The sequence below is a fragment of the Mytilus galloprovincialis genome, chromosome 9 (assembly GCF_965363235.1).
Source record: "Mytilus galloprovincialis chromosome 9, xbMytGall1.hap1.1, whole genome shotgun sequence".
NCBI classification, from domain to species: Eukaryota; Metazoa; Mollusca; class Bivalvia; order Mytilida; family Mytilidae; genus Mytilus; species Mytilus galloprovincialis.
Window position 1 is genome coordinate 56,064,728 of NC_134846.1, and position 19,249 is coordinate 56,083,976.

Sequence of the window (19,249 nt, forward strand, 5' to 3'; positions counted from 1 at the left end):
CTTATTATACAAGCCAGTGGTCATGTTAAGTTTTAGTTGGATTATAATTATACGCTATGGGTCTTTTATATTTGTTATGAGAAGGGGTTATGAGAATTATGTCTCATCAGACATGTAAAATGGCCTTTACCAAATTTTTCACTCAAGTAGGTCAAGGTTAGACCCAGTACTCAGTACAGTAAACACTATTTTGCCAGACTCATGGAATGTTTTAAGGATTTTGATCATTGATGGCTATTAAACAAGACTAAAGATATGTTCCATTTGTTAATTCAGAAGCCAGTCCTTTGCTTGTCAATAGCAACAGGACACCTGCCACTAGGGGAATAGAAACAGCATATCGTTCTGAAGCACAGATGTTCATCCAAAGATTTTGGATTGTTCATATCTTTTAATCTTCAACTTTCTGCATAGTATTATATAGACTGTATAAAAAAGAAGATGTGGTATGATTGCCAATCAATCTAATTAAAAACCGATCTCTCATCGCTCCTGTTTCTGATATGTCGCTTGGGAGATCTAACGAAACCCGCTTTGAGGTCACATGTGAGTGACCTCGTAGGTGTGTCTTTTTCGACCAATGAAATTGAGTCTTGCACGATCTTGGAAGTTTAACGTAAGGCAAAGGGATGTAACTCATTTTATTTACGACGAAATCGTCAGTCATAATAATTCATAAACTTTTTTGATTGGCTTATTAATAGGTCGTCAACTCATTTGCATATCTTTATAAATACATGACTTTTAGTTCACTCACATGTGACCTCAAAGCCGGTTTCGCTAGATCTCCAACGAGACATATCAGAAACAGGAGCGATGAGAGATCGGTTTTTAATTAGATTGATTGCCAATGAGACAACTATCCACAAAAGACCAAAATGACACAGACATTAACAACTATAGGTCACCGTACGGCCTTCAACAATGAGCAAAGTTGTCTTTTCATTTTTGGTCACTCATGCAATGAAAGTCCCAAAGACGTAGGGATTACAATCCAGCAACAGCATAAACTCATTGTTATAAAGCTTCATATTTCAGAAGGTAGAAGACCTGGATGTTTCATAACTTGTATGAAGATGCTTATTTTACAGAGTTTATGTTCAGAAGTTGTCCAACTTGATCTATAACTTTTCATGGTGTTAATTAAGTCCAAGGACCATAACTCTGCACAAAATCATCAAACTAGAACAAAATTCGAATTGATCTGTAAATTGTCTTTAACCATGACCAAAAAGTGTGGAAAACTAATTATTTGGGTGAATTTTCTAAGTCCAAGGACCTTAACTCTGCACATAATCATTAGACCAGAACAACATTCAAACTTGATCTGTAACTCATCATGATAAAACTATATATACCAATTATCAAATCAATAATCTTCAAGAATGACTAAAACAAAGTGTGGAAACCTGATTATATTATTTTTGTGATTTTTGTAAGCCAAAGGACCATAACTCTGTAATAAATCACAAGACTGGAAAAAAATCAAATTGGATCAGTCATTTGTCATGATAAAACGATACAACAAATATCAACCAATATCTTCAAGCATGAAGAAAAGTGTTGAAACTGATTTGCCAGACTGAAAGACAGTCTGAGTGTAAACCTAAGGTCAAATTTATGGTTCTTTGGTCAATGCTGATTTTTCATGGTTCTATAAATTATCTGATACTTTAAGTAGTATGTCAACTTTCCTTGTGTATGGAGTGAATGCATGGTGTACATTTTGACTTCAAGGATTCATCTGACCCCATTTCAGTGGCGGATCTAGAAATTTTCCTGAGAGGGGCCGCTCCAATCATGCTTCAGTAATTGCCTATATAATCAACCAATTTTTTTTTTCACAATAGGGGGCCCAGCCCCCTTAAAAAAACCTCTTAATCCACCTCTGTATTTTTATGGTTCAAAATCCTGAACTCAAAGGAATATTCAATGTTCAGTTTGTATATTAAGGTCTTTACATGGATACTATAAGAAAATAGCCAACTTTACATGCTATATATATATATATATATGTTATATATGGAATGATGGAAAGGTGTACATGTGTGTCTTGCAGGGTTAATCTAACCTTGGCCTCATTAAAAGGATTATTGGTTAACTGATGTGATACTTGTAGTGAAACCGTCATATAACAGACCTTCATATTAATATTTTCAACATAAATTGTCATAAATAAAAGCAGGCAAGACATTTCAACATGATGTTGTAAAGACAACACTTGATATCAGTTGAACAGTTTGAAAACATGAACAGAAATTTCAAAAAGTGTTTACGTCCATTGGAGTTGTGTATGTGCAAAGTCTGTTTTGTATTATCTTTGTAAAATGGGACAGAAATATTTGCTGAATTAAGGGATTGACAGACAAAAAATGAATGATCAAAGTGAATGCAATATAGCCCTAACTGAGAGTTAGGTTACTGTATACTTATATAGCCAGGAGTTGGGATATAACATAATTAGAGTATAAGTAAAATATAAATAAAGAAAATTGATCAAAGTGGAAATGTTTAATGCAGACTGATTTACAGAAATAAAACCAAAATAAAGAAATCAATTAAAAACATGAAGTCACAACAAAATGTTCCAATAATGGAATTCAAATTAAAAATAAATTATAACTGACATAAATAGCAACAACAAAAAATATATTCTGACAAAATCTGTTTATTAATATGTGTGTGCAATAGTTATATTTTCACAATTTAAGAAGAACTTATCCTCCTTTATCTACTCTACATTAGCACCTATAATTTTCTGAAATAAGTTCAGATAGTTGATTTCTACACAACAAAATTCTACATTGATACTGCGAGTCATGTGCACCATTATAAGTTCTTTACTATTCTAAGATATACTGTGGATTCATTTATTTTCATGGATATCAATTTTCTTCATTTCAGGAAACATTGCATTTTGGTTGATATTTGATTTCATGGTTTGCCATAGTCTACATACAGAACATTCGTATTTCGTTGAACATTTGAATTCGTGATTCACCTTTACCCACGAAATCCACGCAAATTGATAATGATATACCACGAATAAAAATGAATCCACATTATAATATGTATGGTACTGCATCATAAACTTGTTAGCTTCAAGGTTATTTGTGACTCTGTTTACATTATTTGTATTAAAATTAATAGATTTTTATTTATAATTTGATTAAAAATCGTTCCAACAGTTGAAATTTTATTTCAACTAGAAGCTTTACAAATGTAAAATGAGGCTAAGAAAAATCAGGATCTGAAAGTGATAAAACTCCAAACAAACATTTCTATTTCCAAATTATTATAAAATTATAAAAATACAGATATTTTCAACAACATAATTTTCATTCCATCTTTTTTTTCTTTGTCTTTTTTTTAAATAACCAACAATATGAACTATTATATAATAGAATGAAATTCAAAACAGTGTGGCTGTGGCTATTGATTGACACATTAAATTCATCCATTGTCTGGGACAATTTAGGTGAACGTTTGTATGTAACGACCACTGCTCACTACATACTTTTTAAAGACACTTAAACTATGGGGTCACCAAAGGTTCACAACACCTTAATAAAGTACGGTAATTCGAAAAATTAATCAGAAATAACACGATGTTTTGATTTATACTAATGTTATAAATCAAAACATAAAGGTTATTCCTGATTAATTTTTTGAATTATTTTATAATTAAAGGCGTTAAGAAACCTTTGGTGACCCCACAGTTTAAATGTCTATCGTAGGTACGTCGTTAACAGTGGTCGTTACAGACAAACGTTCACGTAAATTGTCCAAGTCAATGGATGAATTTAATGTGTCAATCAATGGCCACTGCCACACTGTTTTGAATTTCATTCTATACAAATCAAAAGATTAACAAAATAATTTTGAAGGTCAAGACAAAAATTATTGATAGTACCTCTCAGTAAGTTTAACAAAACAAAGATTAATGAGGTGGTTTCCACCAAGACACTCAAAACAATATTCCTTTCTCATTAGTGCAACCAACATGCAGTCATTATTTAACTTCACAATCAATAATATGCCATCTTTTTATTTGAAATTACACAAAAATTCTTATTAGTAAATTTACTTGCAAGTCATGAAATTTTAGAATGCCTTATGAAAAATTTAACCTTTTTTTGCCATTTGTGTGTTTGAGAATGAATGCAAAATTGTGAATAAAAATGAGTAAATTGGAAGGAATCAATATGTTCAATTAATAACTAGAACTATAATACAAATCACATTCAATTAGTAGATAGTCTTGATATGTCAATATTTAGCACATTACAATTGCATATTTATCATTCAAAGTTTATTTCATAATGGATAACTCTGAAACTTTATCATGCACAACATGCCATCACATTAAATAACTTAGAATGACAAAAAACCCATTTTTGTCCCATTTTCAAAAGTTCTTACACTATATTTTTCTTCTCATGCATTTCGTTTTCATAGATAAAATATTTAAATTCTAAAAAAAAAAATTAATAAGATGTAAGTGATATCAAATGATGATTCCATGAAATTTTATAATCATTCCTGGTCCCTCCATAATCATTTTATTCCATTAAAGGAGTAAGTTCGGTATGGGTCATATTTGGTCCCGATTATAAAATTGAATGGTACACGATAAAATATGTTTTAAGTTGTCTTTAAGACTATATGAGAAAGTAAAATATGACTAATTGTGTCAAAGTTTTATTCTAAAGCGTTGATTTCTACATCCATTAAAGGTCAAAATTTTTGCAGAAATTTGACAAAATTGGCTGGATGTCAACCAAATTTAGGACCAGGAAACATAGAGTGCAGGCGTCGACAAACTAAATATTCAAATTAAACATGCAAAATGTCATTACAAACATTGTGTTCAAAGATCTTTTTTGTTGACGTATGCGCTCTATGTTCCCGTCCAATAATCAATGCAAAATTTACCAATTTTCATTGATTTTTCATGGAAAATAAAAATAACTACTGTTTGTGACGTCATCAGTAGAACACAGGAACGTAAATTTTCCAGAAAAAGGCTCATTTCCTATCTAGTCAATGTATTACCTATAACTCATTGTGATATTGGTCAATAAATCCTAATTTGAAATTTTAGGTACAAAACAGGGCCATTTTAGGGCCTTATCAAACCTACTCCTTTATTCCGCGATTGGATATTATGTGATATAGATCCTTCATGGTTTTACAACAAAATAACATGCATACCTCACACAGGAAAAAATAATTAAGAATACAAATTTGTTGTTTTTTCTATTGTATAGTTTTGATATCCTACCATGCTTAACTAAAATTGTGATGATTTTTTTTTAAAACATCACATTCTATACATGTATGCATACATATGTCATGGCTTTGTTCATTTATATTTCATACAGAGATGACAGAAAATCCTTTTTAAAAATGATATCCCATAAAATAGGTCAATGGTATTTGGTTCACTTGAGTTGATTAAAACACTCAATATGAGCTAGCACAATTCATTGAAACCAATATAACATAAAACTTTATATATTGTGTATATAGATTGGGTTCCAGCCCAAACTTTCAAATACTGGATCAACCAGAAAATATAAATAAATAAGATTTTCTTTCTAGAAAAAAAACTCTTAAAAGAAACAATTAATTTAATTCCTCATAGTTAAGAAATAATGAGCAATGTTTCTCTTTTCAAACAGTTCAAGTTTATATATTCCATTTGAACTCTATTTCTGATTTTTGAAAGTTAAATTATTCCAAAGGATGTGAAAAAATAGACATTTGACTACATATCAGTTTTAAATTTCCTTTTGAATCTTAAACATGATTAATAAAAAATTTCCCCTATTAAAATACCTGTCTATTTAGCAGAATGTTCAAGTCCATGATTCTTTTTTATATGAAACCTCAAAAACTTTAAAAAAAAAATTAAAAAAACTCAAGTGCATACCATCCTGCCTCCTGCAGAAAAATATGTGAAAGTTTGGACAAATTCTGTACTGTAGTTTTAAAAAATTGCAGATTAAAATAGATTATTACATGGAGTAGCCAAACAACAGAGGTTATGGCTATGAGTTGGCTAGCAACAATCGGATGCTGATGGCCAACATAAAAAATATACATCAATTATCATTGCAGTTAGAATATAGACAATACTGCTCATTTATACAATGTATTTTTTCTTTCATTCCCTATCAATACATTCACAACAATGATGTTAATAAATATATGTATAATGTATCACAATTTCATATAATATCATATTCACCAAAGGTCCTAAAAGTATAGCCAAATCCATGAAAGGAATCAGGGCTTTGCATGAGGGAGATCAGACTTGCCTTGTTTTCAATGCTAATGATTATTTATGAGGGTGTGAATTGGGGTTTACAGAATAGAGAAAATGGACCAAAAATATAAATAGAGAATAATGGGCAAAAATTATTATAAAAAATAGAGAAAAATGGTCTAAAACAATTGAAGAATACAGAAATGAAGGACCCCCCCCCTCTTTACTCTTTTATTTATCATGGGGGGGGGGGGGGGGGCATCCACTTCCAGTTATGTCTGTATATATGTGCAAGAATACAGAAATGAAGGACTCCCCCTCCCCCTTTACTCTTTTATTTATCATGGGGGGCATCCATTGCCAATCATGTCTGTATAAAATGGTATGTGCAATTGATTACTGAAAATGAAGAAATTATAATGAAAATTTATAATTGGGAATTTTGACTTAAATGAGAGATTTATTATTGGGATTTCATGAAAATAGCATAGTATCAGATAAAGGAAACAAGTTTTTATTATTTCAGTACTCCTTCAGTTATATTTTTCCAATTTATGTTTAAGAGAAACTTATATGTAACTTATATGTCTCTCCAGGGAGAATTTTACAAAAAAATTGTCATATTCATTTTTTGAAATGAAGTCCCACAAGTGTAAAATTACAATTTGGTAAAACAACGATATTAAAAGGGTCACCACTTCATACCTGTCCTTTCAAAAATTATCAAGTTAAAAACTGTATAAAGAGAATTCAATGGTTGAATTTTCCCCAAAATCCAAAATTAACAAATAAAAAATTGACATGATGATTTGAAACTATATTGATCAATGCCATGGTAACCACATGGTGAAACTTGTACAGATTAATAGCAATTTAATAAATTAACAATAAATTGACTCCATCATAAAAAATACAAAATCCTATTTACTATCACACAAATCTTTTTAGCACTTCTTAAAATGGTCATATAAATATTAACAGAAATAGATTTCCAAACAAATACAAAATTGTCACAGAAAATCTAGCAACAGTTGAATTGTGAAATGGACAGATTAGTCTTGCTAGATTTTCTGTGTTGCTACTAACTAATATAACTAGATATCATTGAGATGGGAGCCATCTCTGTGGGCCCCACTGTGAATAATGTGCATTAAAAAATTGTATCTTTACCATAGGACATGGGTTTGTCAACTGAAATCAAAGTTTTTGACCTTGACCTTTGACCTAGGAAGTTGTAAATAAATTATGACACACCCTTTGGTGTTGGTTTATAAACATGTCAAGTATAAACTTTGAAATGATAACGGTTCTCAAGATATAGAGCGGACACGATCTTTACCATAGGACATGGGGTTGTCAACTGAAACCAATGTTTTTGACCTTGACCTTTGACCTAGGAAGTTGCACATAAATTATGACACACCCTTTGGTGTTGGTTTATATACATGTCAAGTATAAACTTTGAAATGATAACGGTTCTCAAGATATAGAGCGGACACAATCTTTACCATAGGACATGGGGTTGTCAACTGAAACCAAAGTTTTTGACCTTGAACTTTGCCCTAGGCAGTCGTTCATAAATTATGACACACCCTCTGGTGTTGGTTCATATACATGTCAAGTATAAACTTTGAAATGATAACGGTTCTCAAGATATAGAGCGGACACGATCTTCACCACAGGACACAGGGTTGTCAACTGAAACCAAAGTTTTTGACCTTCACCTTTGACCTAGGAAGTTTTACATACATCATGACACACCCTCTGGTGTTGGTTAAAATGGATGTCAAGTATAAACTTTGAAATCATAACGGTTTTTAAGATATAGAGCGGACACAAAGTTAAAGTGTTACGGACGGACGGACGGATGGACGGACGGACGGACGGACGGACAGACGGACGGACGGACAGACGGACGGACGGACGGACAGACTGATCACTATAGGGCGACCCGCCTTAGTCGGCGGGGCCCTAATAATAAAAGCTACAACAAGTAACAGAATAAAATACTGGAATGGCAGTCAAAATAAAATAATTTAAGGATACCAAAAAGCTATGTTCAGCAGATATTAGCCTTTAAAACACTAAAACATTATGGATTTTCATTTGATCGTCATTATCAATAATGGTGATTAGTTCTTATTTCATTTTACCAGTAACACAAATGAAAAGCAAAAATATTTGTGAGACTGAGATGATGAGTGTGGTGATCACATACAGGATGTCACAACATTAAATTAACATGTACTGTAAATTCAGAAATTATTGGTTGCATTTTAATTTTATCATGTGATTTTTGAAAAATAAGACACAATTTGTGATTTTAAATTATTGCAATTTTAAGAAAATCTACATACAGTTATATGTATCTGAATTCTTATTATAACAATTACCCAGTTGCATTATTTACATACTATAGATTCATTTATTTTTGTGGGTACCAATTTTTGTGAATTGCAGAAAACTTTCCTATTCATGGATATGTGAACTGGTTGTTTTGCCAAGTCGCCTTACAACCTCATAGAAAATTTGTTATTTGATGATCAGTAAAATATGCGATTCATCTGTACCCATGAAAATTGGGTATCTAACGAATATTAGATAATGAATCCACAGTAAATATAACCTAACAATAATTTCTGAATTAACAGTACTATATGCTCAGAATCCTGTTCAGGCTAAGCACCATCTTCATCATAAACAAATCAATGTGAGTCCAAGACTAACATTTAAGAACTACTCGTTTTAGTACACCTAATATAGTACCGGGTAATAAATTCTAAAGTTCGTACAAATTAAATATCCAATACAGTGATAAATAAGAACATAGTTTAATCATTCCAATCAGTAGGTTAGAGGTAAATTGATTGGTCCCTTTACATTTTCATACAATATAAATAACAAAAAGTATCATATACTCATAAAATTTCATTAATATAATCATACATACATAATGTTGCAGTCATCTAAAACTGCTGCACAAGTCATGGATTGAGCTTAATGTGAAGATGATTTATCAAATTGGTTTTAGATGATAAACAATGGGTTCAAAGATTATAACACAAAACAAAACCAGGTGCTCCGCAGGGCGCAGCTTTATACGACCGCAGAGGTCGAACCCTGAACAGTTGGGGCAAGTATGGACAAAACATTCAAGCGTGATACAGCTCTGAATTTGGATTGTGATCAAATTTTTGACATTACATGGTTTTTTTTTACACAAAACAAATGTCAAGATTTTACAAATCAATTAAAGATTTCTTCTTCAAACTTTTTAAATCTAAAATTAAATAGTTGATCATGACACAGCATAGGTTTCTGACACAGAACGAATGTGGTCTAATGAACTTAAAAGTTTTTTTTTGCCTTTGAGCAATTCACTATGCTGTTGAATATTAATCCTCTCAAAAAAATGTTTGAAGAAATTTTCTTTTTATTTATGAAATCTGAAATGAGAAAAATTTAACCCCCCCCTTTTTTTTTCACATCCCCGTTTCCCTTTTCCCAAAACTGATATCAATTCAAATTTCTAATGGAGTTTGCAACAATAACTACTCTTTTAAATACATCATAAAATATTAAAATGTAAAATAAAGTGCTTGTTATCACTGAATGGTAAAGATTGGTTGGTAGTAAAAGTGAATATACATTGTTTATTGTATAAAACAATAAAAAAAACTTCATCAGCAACATTTTATATTGGCAAATTTCCAATGAAGTTATTTACATAAAGTTATTGGCAAATAAAAATAGAAAATGACATCATAGTCATGTCTGGCAAATGTCCAACATACATTATCTAAAAACATTTTAGATAAGATAAGGAAAAAAAGCTTCATCAGCAACATTTTATATTGGCAAATTTCCAATGAAGTCATTTACATAAAGTTATTGGCAAATAAAAATAGAAAATGACATCATAGTCATGTCTGGCAAATTTCCAACATATATTATCAACTACTATTCTATACAAAGAAAGATAACTCCAATTGAAAATTAATTGCTATTGCACAATATTGTGCAATTAGATATTTCTTGCTATTGTGCAATACTGTGCAATTGAAAATTTCTTGCTATTGCACAATATTTCATATGGAATCCTGATTTGGACCAACTTGAAAACTGGGCCCATAATCAAAAATCAAAGTACATATTTAGATAAAGCATATCAAATAAGCCCAAGAATTTAATTTTTGTTAAAATCAAACTTAGTTTAATTTTGGAGCCTTTGGACCTTAATGTAGACCAATTTGAAAACTGGACCAAAAATTAAGAATCTACATACACAGTTAGATTTTGCATATCAAAGAACCCATTTATTCAATTTTTGATGAAATCAAACAAAGTTTAATTTTAGACCCCCATTTGGACCAACTTGAAAACTAGGCCAATAATTAAAAATCTAAGTACATTTTTAAATTCAGCATATCAAAGAACCCCAAGGATTCAATTTTTGTTAAAATCAAACTAAGTTTAATTTTGGACCCTTTGGACCTTAATGTAGACCAATTTGAAAACGGGACCAAAAGTTAAGAATCTACATACATAGTTAGATTCGGCATATCAAAGAACCCCAATTATTCAATTTTTGATGAAATCACACAAAGTTCAATTTTGGACCCTTTGGGCCCCTTATTCCTAAACTGTTAGGACCAAAACTCCCAAAATCAATACCAACCTTCCTTTTGTGGTCATAAACATTGTGTTTAAATTTCATTGATTTCTATTTACTTAAACTAAAGTTATTGTGCGAAAACCTAGAATAATGCTTATTTGGGCCCTTTTTTGGCCCCTAATTCCTAAACTGTTGGAACCAAAACTCCCAAAATCAATCCCAACCTTTCTTTTGTGGTCATAAACCTTGTGTCAAAATTTCATAGATTTCTATTAACTTAAACTAAAGTTATAGTGCGAAAACCAAGAAAATGCTTATTTGGGCCCTTTTTGGCCCCTAATTCCTAAAATGTTGGGACCAAAACTCCCAAAATCAATACCAACCTTCCTTTTGTGGTCATAAACCTTGTGTTAAAATTTCATAGATTTCCATTCACTTTTACTAAAGTTAGAGTGCGAAAACTAAAAGTATTCGGACGCCGGACGACGACGACGACGACGACGACGACGACGACGACGACGACGACGACGCAGACGCCAACGTGATAGCAATATACGACGAAAAATTTTTCAAATTTTGCGGTCGTATAAAAAATATCACCTTTTCAGTCTTAATATACTGCTGTGACCTAGATCTTTAAACTAAAAAGGAAAGCCATATTTTTTTTCAGGATTGCGTATTATCAATCCAAGATTGGTAAAATCTGATTTATTGTTTATCAGAAATTGTCTGGAAAAAAACTTCCCCCCAACTTATATGTTATTCATGTGCATTGACCTTCACAAAAAACTCTATAAAACCAAAAAAACTCAGATTGTTGAAGGTTGGACAAATGGTTCAAAAGGTAAAAATATCTGGGACTTGTCAATATGTATTTTAAGATTTATTGTACACAACTAAAATATAAAAATATAGGGTGCTTTATACAACCGAAAGCAGGACAACCCTGCCTCTACCTTTACACATATGATACAAAACCATGATTAAATTATTTTATAAATTTCAAATAGTGTTTCATTTAAACCTTACTAGCAATGTCCTAAATACAAAAGTGAAAATTTCATTAAATGCATAAGCTATTGTATAGCCATAATTCTGGCAAGTCCAGGTAGTATCTGTCCCTGAATTGGTCCGTAATCAATACGTTCCCCATCCACCATAATGTTACCCTTCTCAGTCAGGGGTACTATCCTAAAAGCTAAACATTTTATAACCTCACATGCTGGAGAATTAATATGTTCACCAGTGGTAAAATCAAGAAAAATTTTCATAAGATCATTCTTTGACACTCCTTTTCTGACCAACATTAGATGAATACATCCATCATTTAACTTGGAGTCTGGTGAGACTAAATTCTCTGGTCCTAAATATGGTAGATAGATAGCTAAGGCTGTAACAAAGTCATCTTCTACTGTCGTCCATGTCTTTGGAACATCCTTATCTAAGGGAGATAACAAAGGACTTGGAACAGGATCGGTAGAATCGGAAATAGTTGAAATGGTTTCATCAACAGAATCTTCAAAGACTTCATCTGTTGTTGAATTAAGATTAAAATCAACAAGACCATTTTCAACCTCCCCATTTAATGCATCATCACCAGAATGATGGCCACTGTCTTCATCCTCGTTTTCTTCATCCTCATTTTCTTCAGATAGTTTGTTGTCGGATTTCGATGTTAGTGAATTTTTTGGTTTTTCTCCCCGTGTCATATAACCAGACATATTTGCAGGCATTGACTGAGATCTTATTCTCAGATCACCCTCATCTAAACTTTTAAATTTTCCTACACAACCAACTTCATAGACTGAGTTCAAAGCTTCCTGGTTAGAGTCATTACTAAATATAGTATATCGTCTTGGTCGAGCAAATTTTACACTTTTCGAAGATTTTCCATTCTCTTTCAACTTTTGGTCTGAGACAGGTAGAAAGGATATTCTTGCTCTATATGTTCTAAGCTCTGAAAGATAAAATGTTAATGAACTATTATGGGGACAGCTTTAATCATAGATTGCCTCATTGGTATTATGATTTACTGATGTAAGGAAACCTGTGTTTGGAGATAAAACATTCTTAATCATTTGTGATTACAAACATTGTCTTTTTTTAAAAATTGGCTGAATAATTAAAACAGAAGTGGAAGTAAAATTAAATTTTAACTTGTTAAATTTCAACTTTTAAGTGAAAGCAAATGTACTGTAGGTAACCTACCATATGCAATATAAACTTTGGACAAGACTTAAAGGGAAATTCCGCGATTTTTTACTTATCATCTAATTATGTTCATCTTAACATAAAAAACACATTTGCAAAGTTTTAAATTTATATTCCTTCTAATAACGGAGAAAATCAAGTATTTGTAACTTTTTTGGTTGAATTCTCGAGTGGGTCGTGACGTATTAGCCCGATTTATTGAATTCTGGGAAAAAATAAAATCTGTTTAACTCTTATAGCTTATCGACAATATACGTAATTAAAAGCGCACAGCTGACGAATGGTCGAAGTTATTAACCACAATATAAGAATGAACGAAAATGAATATGCATATACCGTTTTGTATTGATTGAATTAAACTCCTATAAAATTATCTCTAGTAAATGTTTTTGAATAAATTTAATTAATTATTGTTGAGATTTTTTTCATAAAATATTTATTGAACATTTTTACTGATATTGAACTGAAAATATTTCAGTTCTATTTACCGTTATTGTTTTGATAATCATTTCAATGCAACTAATGTGTGAGCAGAGTGCGTATATTATTTTGTAAAGGTCACTGTATATTTCTCGGCTTGAGGTCAATTCGTTTACCTTGTAGCTATTTAGCCGCAGGTGTGAGTTCAAGCGTACACAGGTATAAATGTTGTTATTTGGAAAGGATAAACAGAAAGGATTAGAAAGAGTATGCTGTCACGATGTTAATACACTAAGATTCAATACACGATGAGAATAAAGATACAATAATTAAATTGTGTAAATTAATTGAAAATAAAATTCAGATTCGTAATTCCGAAAGTGTATAAAAATAAAAGGAAACAATTTTTGATTACTTTCTTAGCGGCAATTGGCGTAAAGATTCAAATATGAAGCAAAAAATAGTAGTTTTAATCTTTTATAAAAACTAAATGCAATATTACCCAATTTGATATACCATTGTACATCTGTTTGATATCATTGACTTTACCGGAATTTCTTAACTTGTATTCAAATCTGGCTGTGTTTAAATGCTAATAAAACTATTGCAATTTTAAAATTTTTAATTGACAAAAAAATACAACATACAACATGCATGATTTTTTTTTAGTTTCTTTTTAACATTTTATTCTTACATAACTAAATTCATTTGACAATTATTTACACGAACTTTTTGTGAAAAGAATATCAATTATCTAAGCTAAGGCATTATTTCTTTTGAGGATTTTTGAGGATTTTTTTTTAAATTCTATGATAATATTTGTGCAATGTTGAACATGATAGCCGTCATTAATCCAAATAAGTAATACAGTAGTTGTAATAAAAGTTATATTTTAGTCATGCATAACTGATATTGACGAATTTGTAATAGTTCGTCCATACATCGTTGTTCTTGAAACAATCATTATTAGTATACATGTAAGTTTCCTGACGTATAAGAGCCATTGAGGATGAGCTCCAGAGAAATCAGACTAGTTGCGTTTCGTTCGTTTGTTTGTTGGGAAAGGAGAGGAAATGCAACCGCTTGTACAGATAAACGACAGAATTACCATACAAGCATTTATAGTCAACACAATCAGAAAGAGTTCCCATCGTTAGACGGGGAATATGAAGGCTTTCAAGAATGAACAAGTGACATGTCTAACTCTGAACAGTTAGAAATCAGACTATCGACATCGACCGCTTGTTCTTAATATTTGAAACTGTATGCATATATATACGTATACGTTTATGATATATATAGTGATGAGTTCTTGCGTCTGACAAAAACTAAATTCCTTCATGGTTATATCTTGCCATACGTTTATATTGGTTTGTAAGGTGATTACTCACAGTCGTTATTTGAAAATCCTGTTTGTGAGATGTAGATTCATTTCAATACAGAAATTTCGTCTATATATTTCACAAGTGTATAACACGGAGAAGCTCTGAAGGTCCATTACTCCCATTTTGTTTGGGTGTGAACCATCGATGTTTACAGCAATATCACAGAATAAGATGATGATGGTAGAAAGAACTATGGGCGTCATGTGGCAAATATTACATGCATATCGGACAATGAGTTGTCAATCTGTATGAAAAGATTTCCAATACAACCATATTATTGAGAAGGAATGTTTACGTGCTATACTCTCGTACTAGTATTACAAGGTTCTTGTGGCGTTCACCTTAGACACACATCTTTTTAACGATGTTTAAAAAAAAGACAGAACCAATTTAATTTCATATTTCCCTATTTTTTAAATATAACTAAAAGTCTTTTATCTGACAAGAATACCCCTATTTAGCGAACAAGTAATTTATTCTTTTTTCTGTTATTGAATACCAAGAAAGAAAATAAATCCCGAAATTAATTTGAAACTTTGATACTCAAAAGTTTCCCAGCAAAATATTCACATTCCCTGGGGATAATTAGTGTTCGTCCAGTGGCATATATAACAATTGTGATGACAAATTACTTCCTTTGTTCGAGAACAATCTTATTGAAATATAAATCTGTGATTTTACTAGGTCCACAGCTTCAATGAACCAAAGCAAAAGTTATACATCGACCTGTATTTAAATCAAATTGGTTCTCTTCTTCTTCTGGTATACAATAGTCTATCGACATTCGATGATTACATACTGTTGGCATACGTGGACTAGTCTATTTACAACACTTTTACCCCTATTTATTCAAAATATATGTTTTTTTCTTATGTTCAATGTATACATGTATATATTTTAAATTGCGCTATAGTTCCGTAACTTTCTATCCAGTCGTATAAACGAATCGTCGGCAAGTGCGTACATTTTTTTAAATCAATATTTCTGGTCTGTTCCAATCTGTCCTTCACTTTTGACAATGACTATATATTACATTTTCCCAAATTCACCCTTGGAAAAAATATTTAAATAGATTTTAATTTCATCAAATCTTATTTTTTGGGTATTATTTATATGTTTATGAATTATATTCTTTACACCAGAAATGTTATTTATAAACAAGCGTATGAGTTTAGTAATGACAAGTAAGACAGAGTTGTATATTATTCATCTGATAGTTCAAAATGGAAAGTTATAAGTTATAAGTTATCAGCCGTGTACACTGATCAATACCTGCAGAAGTGAAACGATGCATGAACTTGCAAGCCCGACAGGAAATCGCTTGAATACCTGGACGTGTCACCTCACACCCCTCACAATACCTTTGGAAGTTATACCTTTAGCCATGCTGGTGATCAGATGAGGGAAGATCAAAATATATTTGTTTATTACTTTAAAGAATTATGAACAAATTAGATTTTCGAAAACAATTTTCACGGAACACTTATTTATGATTTCAACTTTGACTTTTCACCTAATTCCAATATCAACAGTTTAAAAACAACAGACCATGGTAATTTAAAGAAAGTAAGAATATTTTTCGTATCAAGTTTGTTAGTGGGATAAAACAACCGTACGATTGACAAGATATCGACACGCAATTACGACTACATCGGTTACTGTAGTTTTGTTTCTTTGTGGTTTATAGACATATCGTTTTTATTAATCGGGAAAGAAGACAAAATGGCGGATCGCAGAGAATTGATACTCTAAATTTAAAATCGATGGTGATCGCTTATCTAGCGGAATAAAACTTTAATATCTATGAATTTGAGCATTTTTATACAGAATGAACATAATATCAATTTTTGATTTTTTTGCGAAGTTTCCCTTTAAAATAATACCAATTAATTGCAAAATGTAGATCATATATTCATATGCTGTTGTGGGGAAGCTGCTTTACTAATTTAGAAATTATTATGTCTTTTTATTATTACGATTATTTAAGAAAGGACAAAAAATGTGAGTTTAACTGTGTATCAAATATCAGAATGTTAATTCTTATTGTTGCAATACTCACCCAGTCAAATAATTTGCCTTTACATTGAAAACATCTCAATAATATCAAAATTTACAATACTTCAATACATAATTGTAGCTCCCTTACTGTCTGAATTAGAGATAAAACGAAATTAAAGTCAATGAGTATCTATAAAGAGTAGGTCAGAGTAACCTACTTTTCGTAGGATATTGCTTTACTCCTTTGGACACTTAAATAACAGTATTTACCACTTTCTTAGAAACACTTACTAATTATTCTCATGATTGTATATAAGACAAATCTGGTAGATCCTATAGATCTTAACTTCTCACTCTCATAATCTATATCAGCTATAATTCCCCACGCTACAGACAAGAACGAGTAGATCTGATCCGTAGGAGTCTGAAGTAGTACTAAATCTATGGGTAATATTCTGTGTTTTATTAATATAAATGAAGAATGAAGCGCCATGTCTGGATCCATTGGCTCTCTGCAATAAAAGAGTTACAATGATGAAAAAAAAATATTTTCAACAACGAAATATATTAATATTATGTTTTTAATAACCTCTGTTCAACCCAACATAAATTATTTATGTGTTACATGCTGTAATTTCTGTTTAGTACACATAACTTAGTACATACAATTATGAGAACTTGAAAAATGGCAAAAAAAAGAAAACAACTCAAATGTTGATATTGTAAGGTGCACCTGAATAGTCTTTCATAATACCTGATAAACCAATTTACTATACACATGTACCTTGGCTATATGGTGACTTAAAGTGGTTTATTTCTATGTCATTTGGTCTCTTGTGGAGAGATGTTTCATTGGCAATCATACCACATCTTCTAAAATAAAGTTCCATTAAAATATCTCCTTTCAAGACAGGACTATACAATCTATTTTCTAAAAAAAACTATTGGAAAGTTTTTAAATTTTCAATATACCAGCATCCACAGAGGCAAATTTTCCCTATTAATAAACGATTAACAATTAACAAAAGTTGTTGAGAATTTTAACTTGACTGTCTGAGAAATTTATTTTCCAACAGTGTTTATTGGTAAAGAATTACAATTATAGCCATAACATCTTATTTACTAACATACCCTGCCAGATAATTTACTAACATACCCTGCCAGATAATTTACTAACATACCCTGCCAGATAATTTATGCTACAGCACATAGCATTTCCAGATCCACCGGGTAAACAACCAATAGGAAACTTGATGGCTTTGGCCCAATCCTTCCGACTCATCAAACCATTTATCACCTGAAAATTGTGTATAGATGTATTAAAAAATTCGACTTCTCTTATGGAAAAATCAGAAACAGTGCAAATTATGCCAAATCATTGTATAATGTTATTTTCTATCTATGCAGTGCATGCATGAGCTAGTTAACTGTACAGCATTAAGGTGCAAGATAGCAAAAGTAGAATGAATATCAGTCGGTTTCATTTTGTTATTTAATTTTTTTTTGTTGAATTAGTTATTTGTTCTTATAATAGTTATCAAGATGATAACTCAAGTTGACTGCTGTATTTTTGACATTTTTATTTATTGTGTTTGTTTAATATAATAGCACACACATTGTTGTCAAAATTTTGAATTCTATGTGACAGTCACACAAGTAAGAGGTTTAGCTAGCTTATAAACTAGGTTTAATACACCATTTTCTTCATCAAAAATGTCCCAAGTTAGGAATATGACAGTTGTTTTTAAATAGTTTGATGTGGTTGACCTTTTTTATTATGCCATTTGAAAAAGGACTTTCTATTTTGATAAAAGGATAAATTAAAGTGTTGTAGTATTAACTTCTGTTAAAAATATATAGCTCAATTCAAAAGCTCTCAAAAATTGATCCAGCTGCTGCAAAATATTATATTAAAGAGTATGATTTTCAGTGAAAAAGAACCTAATGTTTATTTTCTGTGAAATATCAATGAGGGGAGTGGGGGGGGGGGCATCAATAAATTCTATTTTCTTAAATTTGCAAACCTTAGTAGCAGGTTGTACATTGCCAAAAAAAAAATTGGGGAATGTTTCCATGGAACATGCACAGATGATGCATATCATATAAAGTTATAAGGGACATAACTGAAAACAGAAAAAGTTACTCTACTCTAATTTGTACTTGATCTGATTTTTGTGGTAATTAGTATTGTGTATAGTTTCATAACATTTGATTGAGGCAAACAGAAACGAAAAATTCAGCAAATTTTCACTTTATAAAGGGGTTACATAAGTAACTCTGGAAATTCAGCAAATTTTCTCTTTATAAAGGGGTTACATAAGTAACTCTGGAAAGGTTCAAGTGACGCCA

At 31.2% G+C, this 19,249-nt stretch overlaps 1 protein-coding gene across 1 annotated transcript in view; it reads right to left on the reverse strand.

Annotated features, from left to right (window-relative positions):
* Positions 1–9,364: 9,364 nt before the first annotated feature.
* Positions 9,365–19,249, reverse strand: part of LOC143045366 (sphingosine kinase 1-like) — a 29,644-nt gene continuing 19,759 nt past the window's right edge. Inside the window, exons 4-6 of the mRNA XM_076217826.1 lie at positions 18,082–18,197; positions 17,192–17,412; positions 9,365–12,843 (exon numbers count right to left, since the gene is read on the reverse strand). Coding sequence (XP_076073941.1) covers positions 11,963–12,843; positions 17,192–17,412; positions 18,082–18,197 — 1,218 coding nt within the window. The 3' untranslated portion in view covers positions 9,365–11,962. The remainder of the gene's footprint in view (positions 12,844–17,191; positions 17,413–18,081; positions 18,198–19,249) is intronic.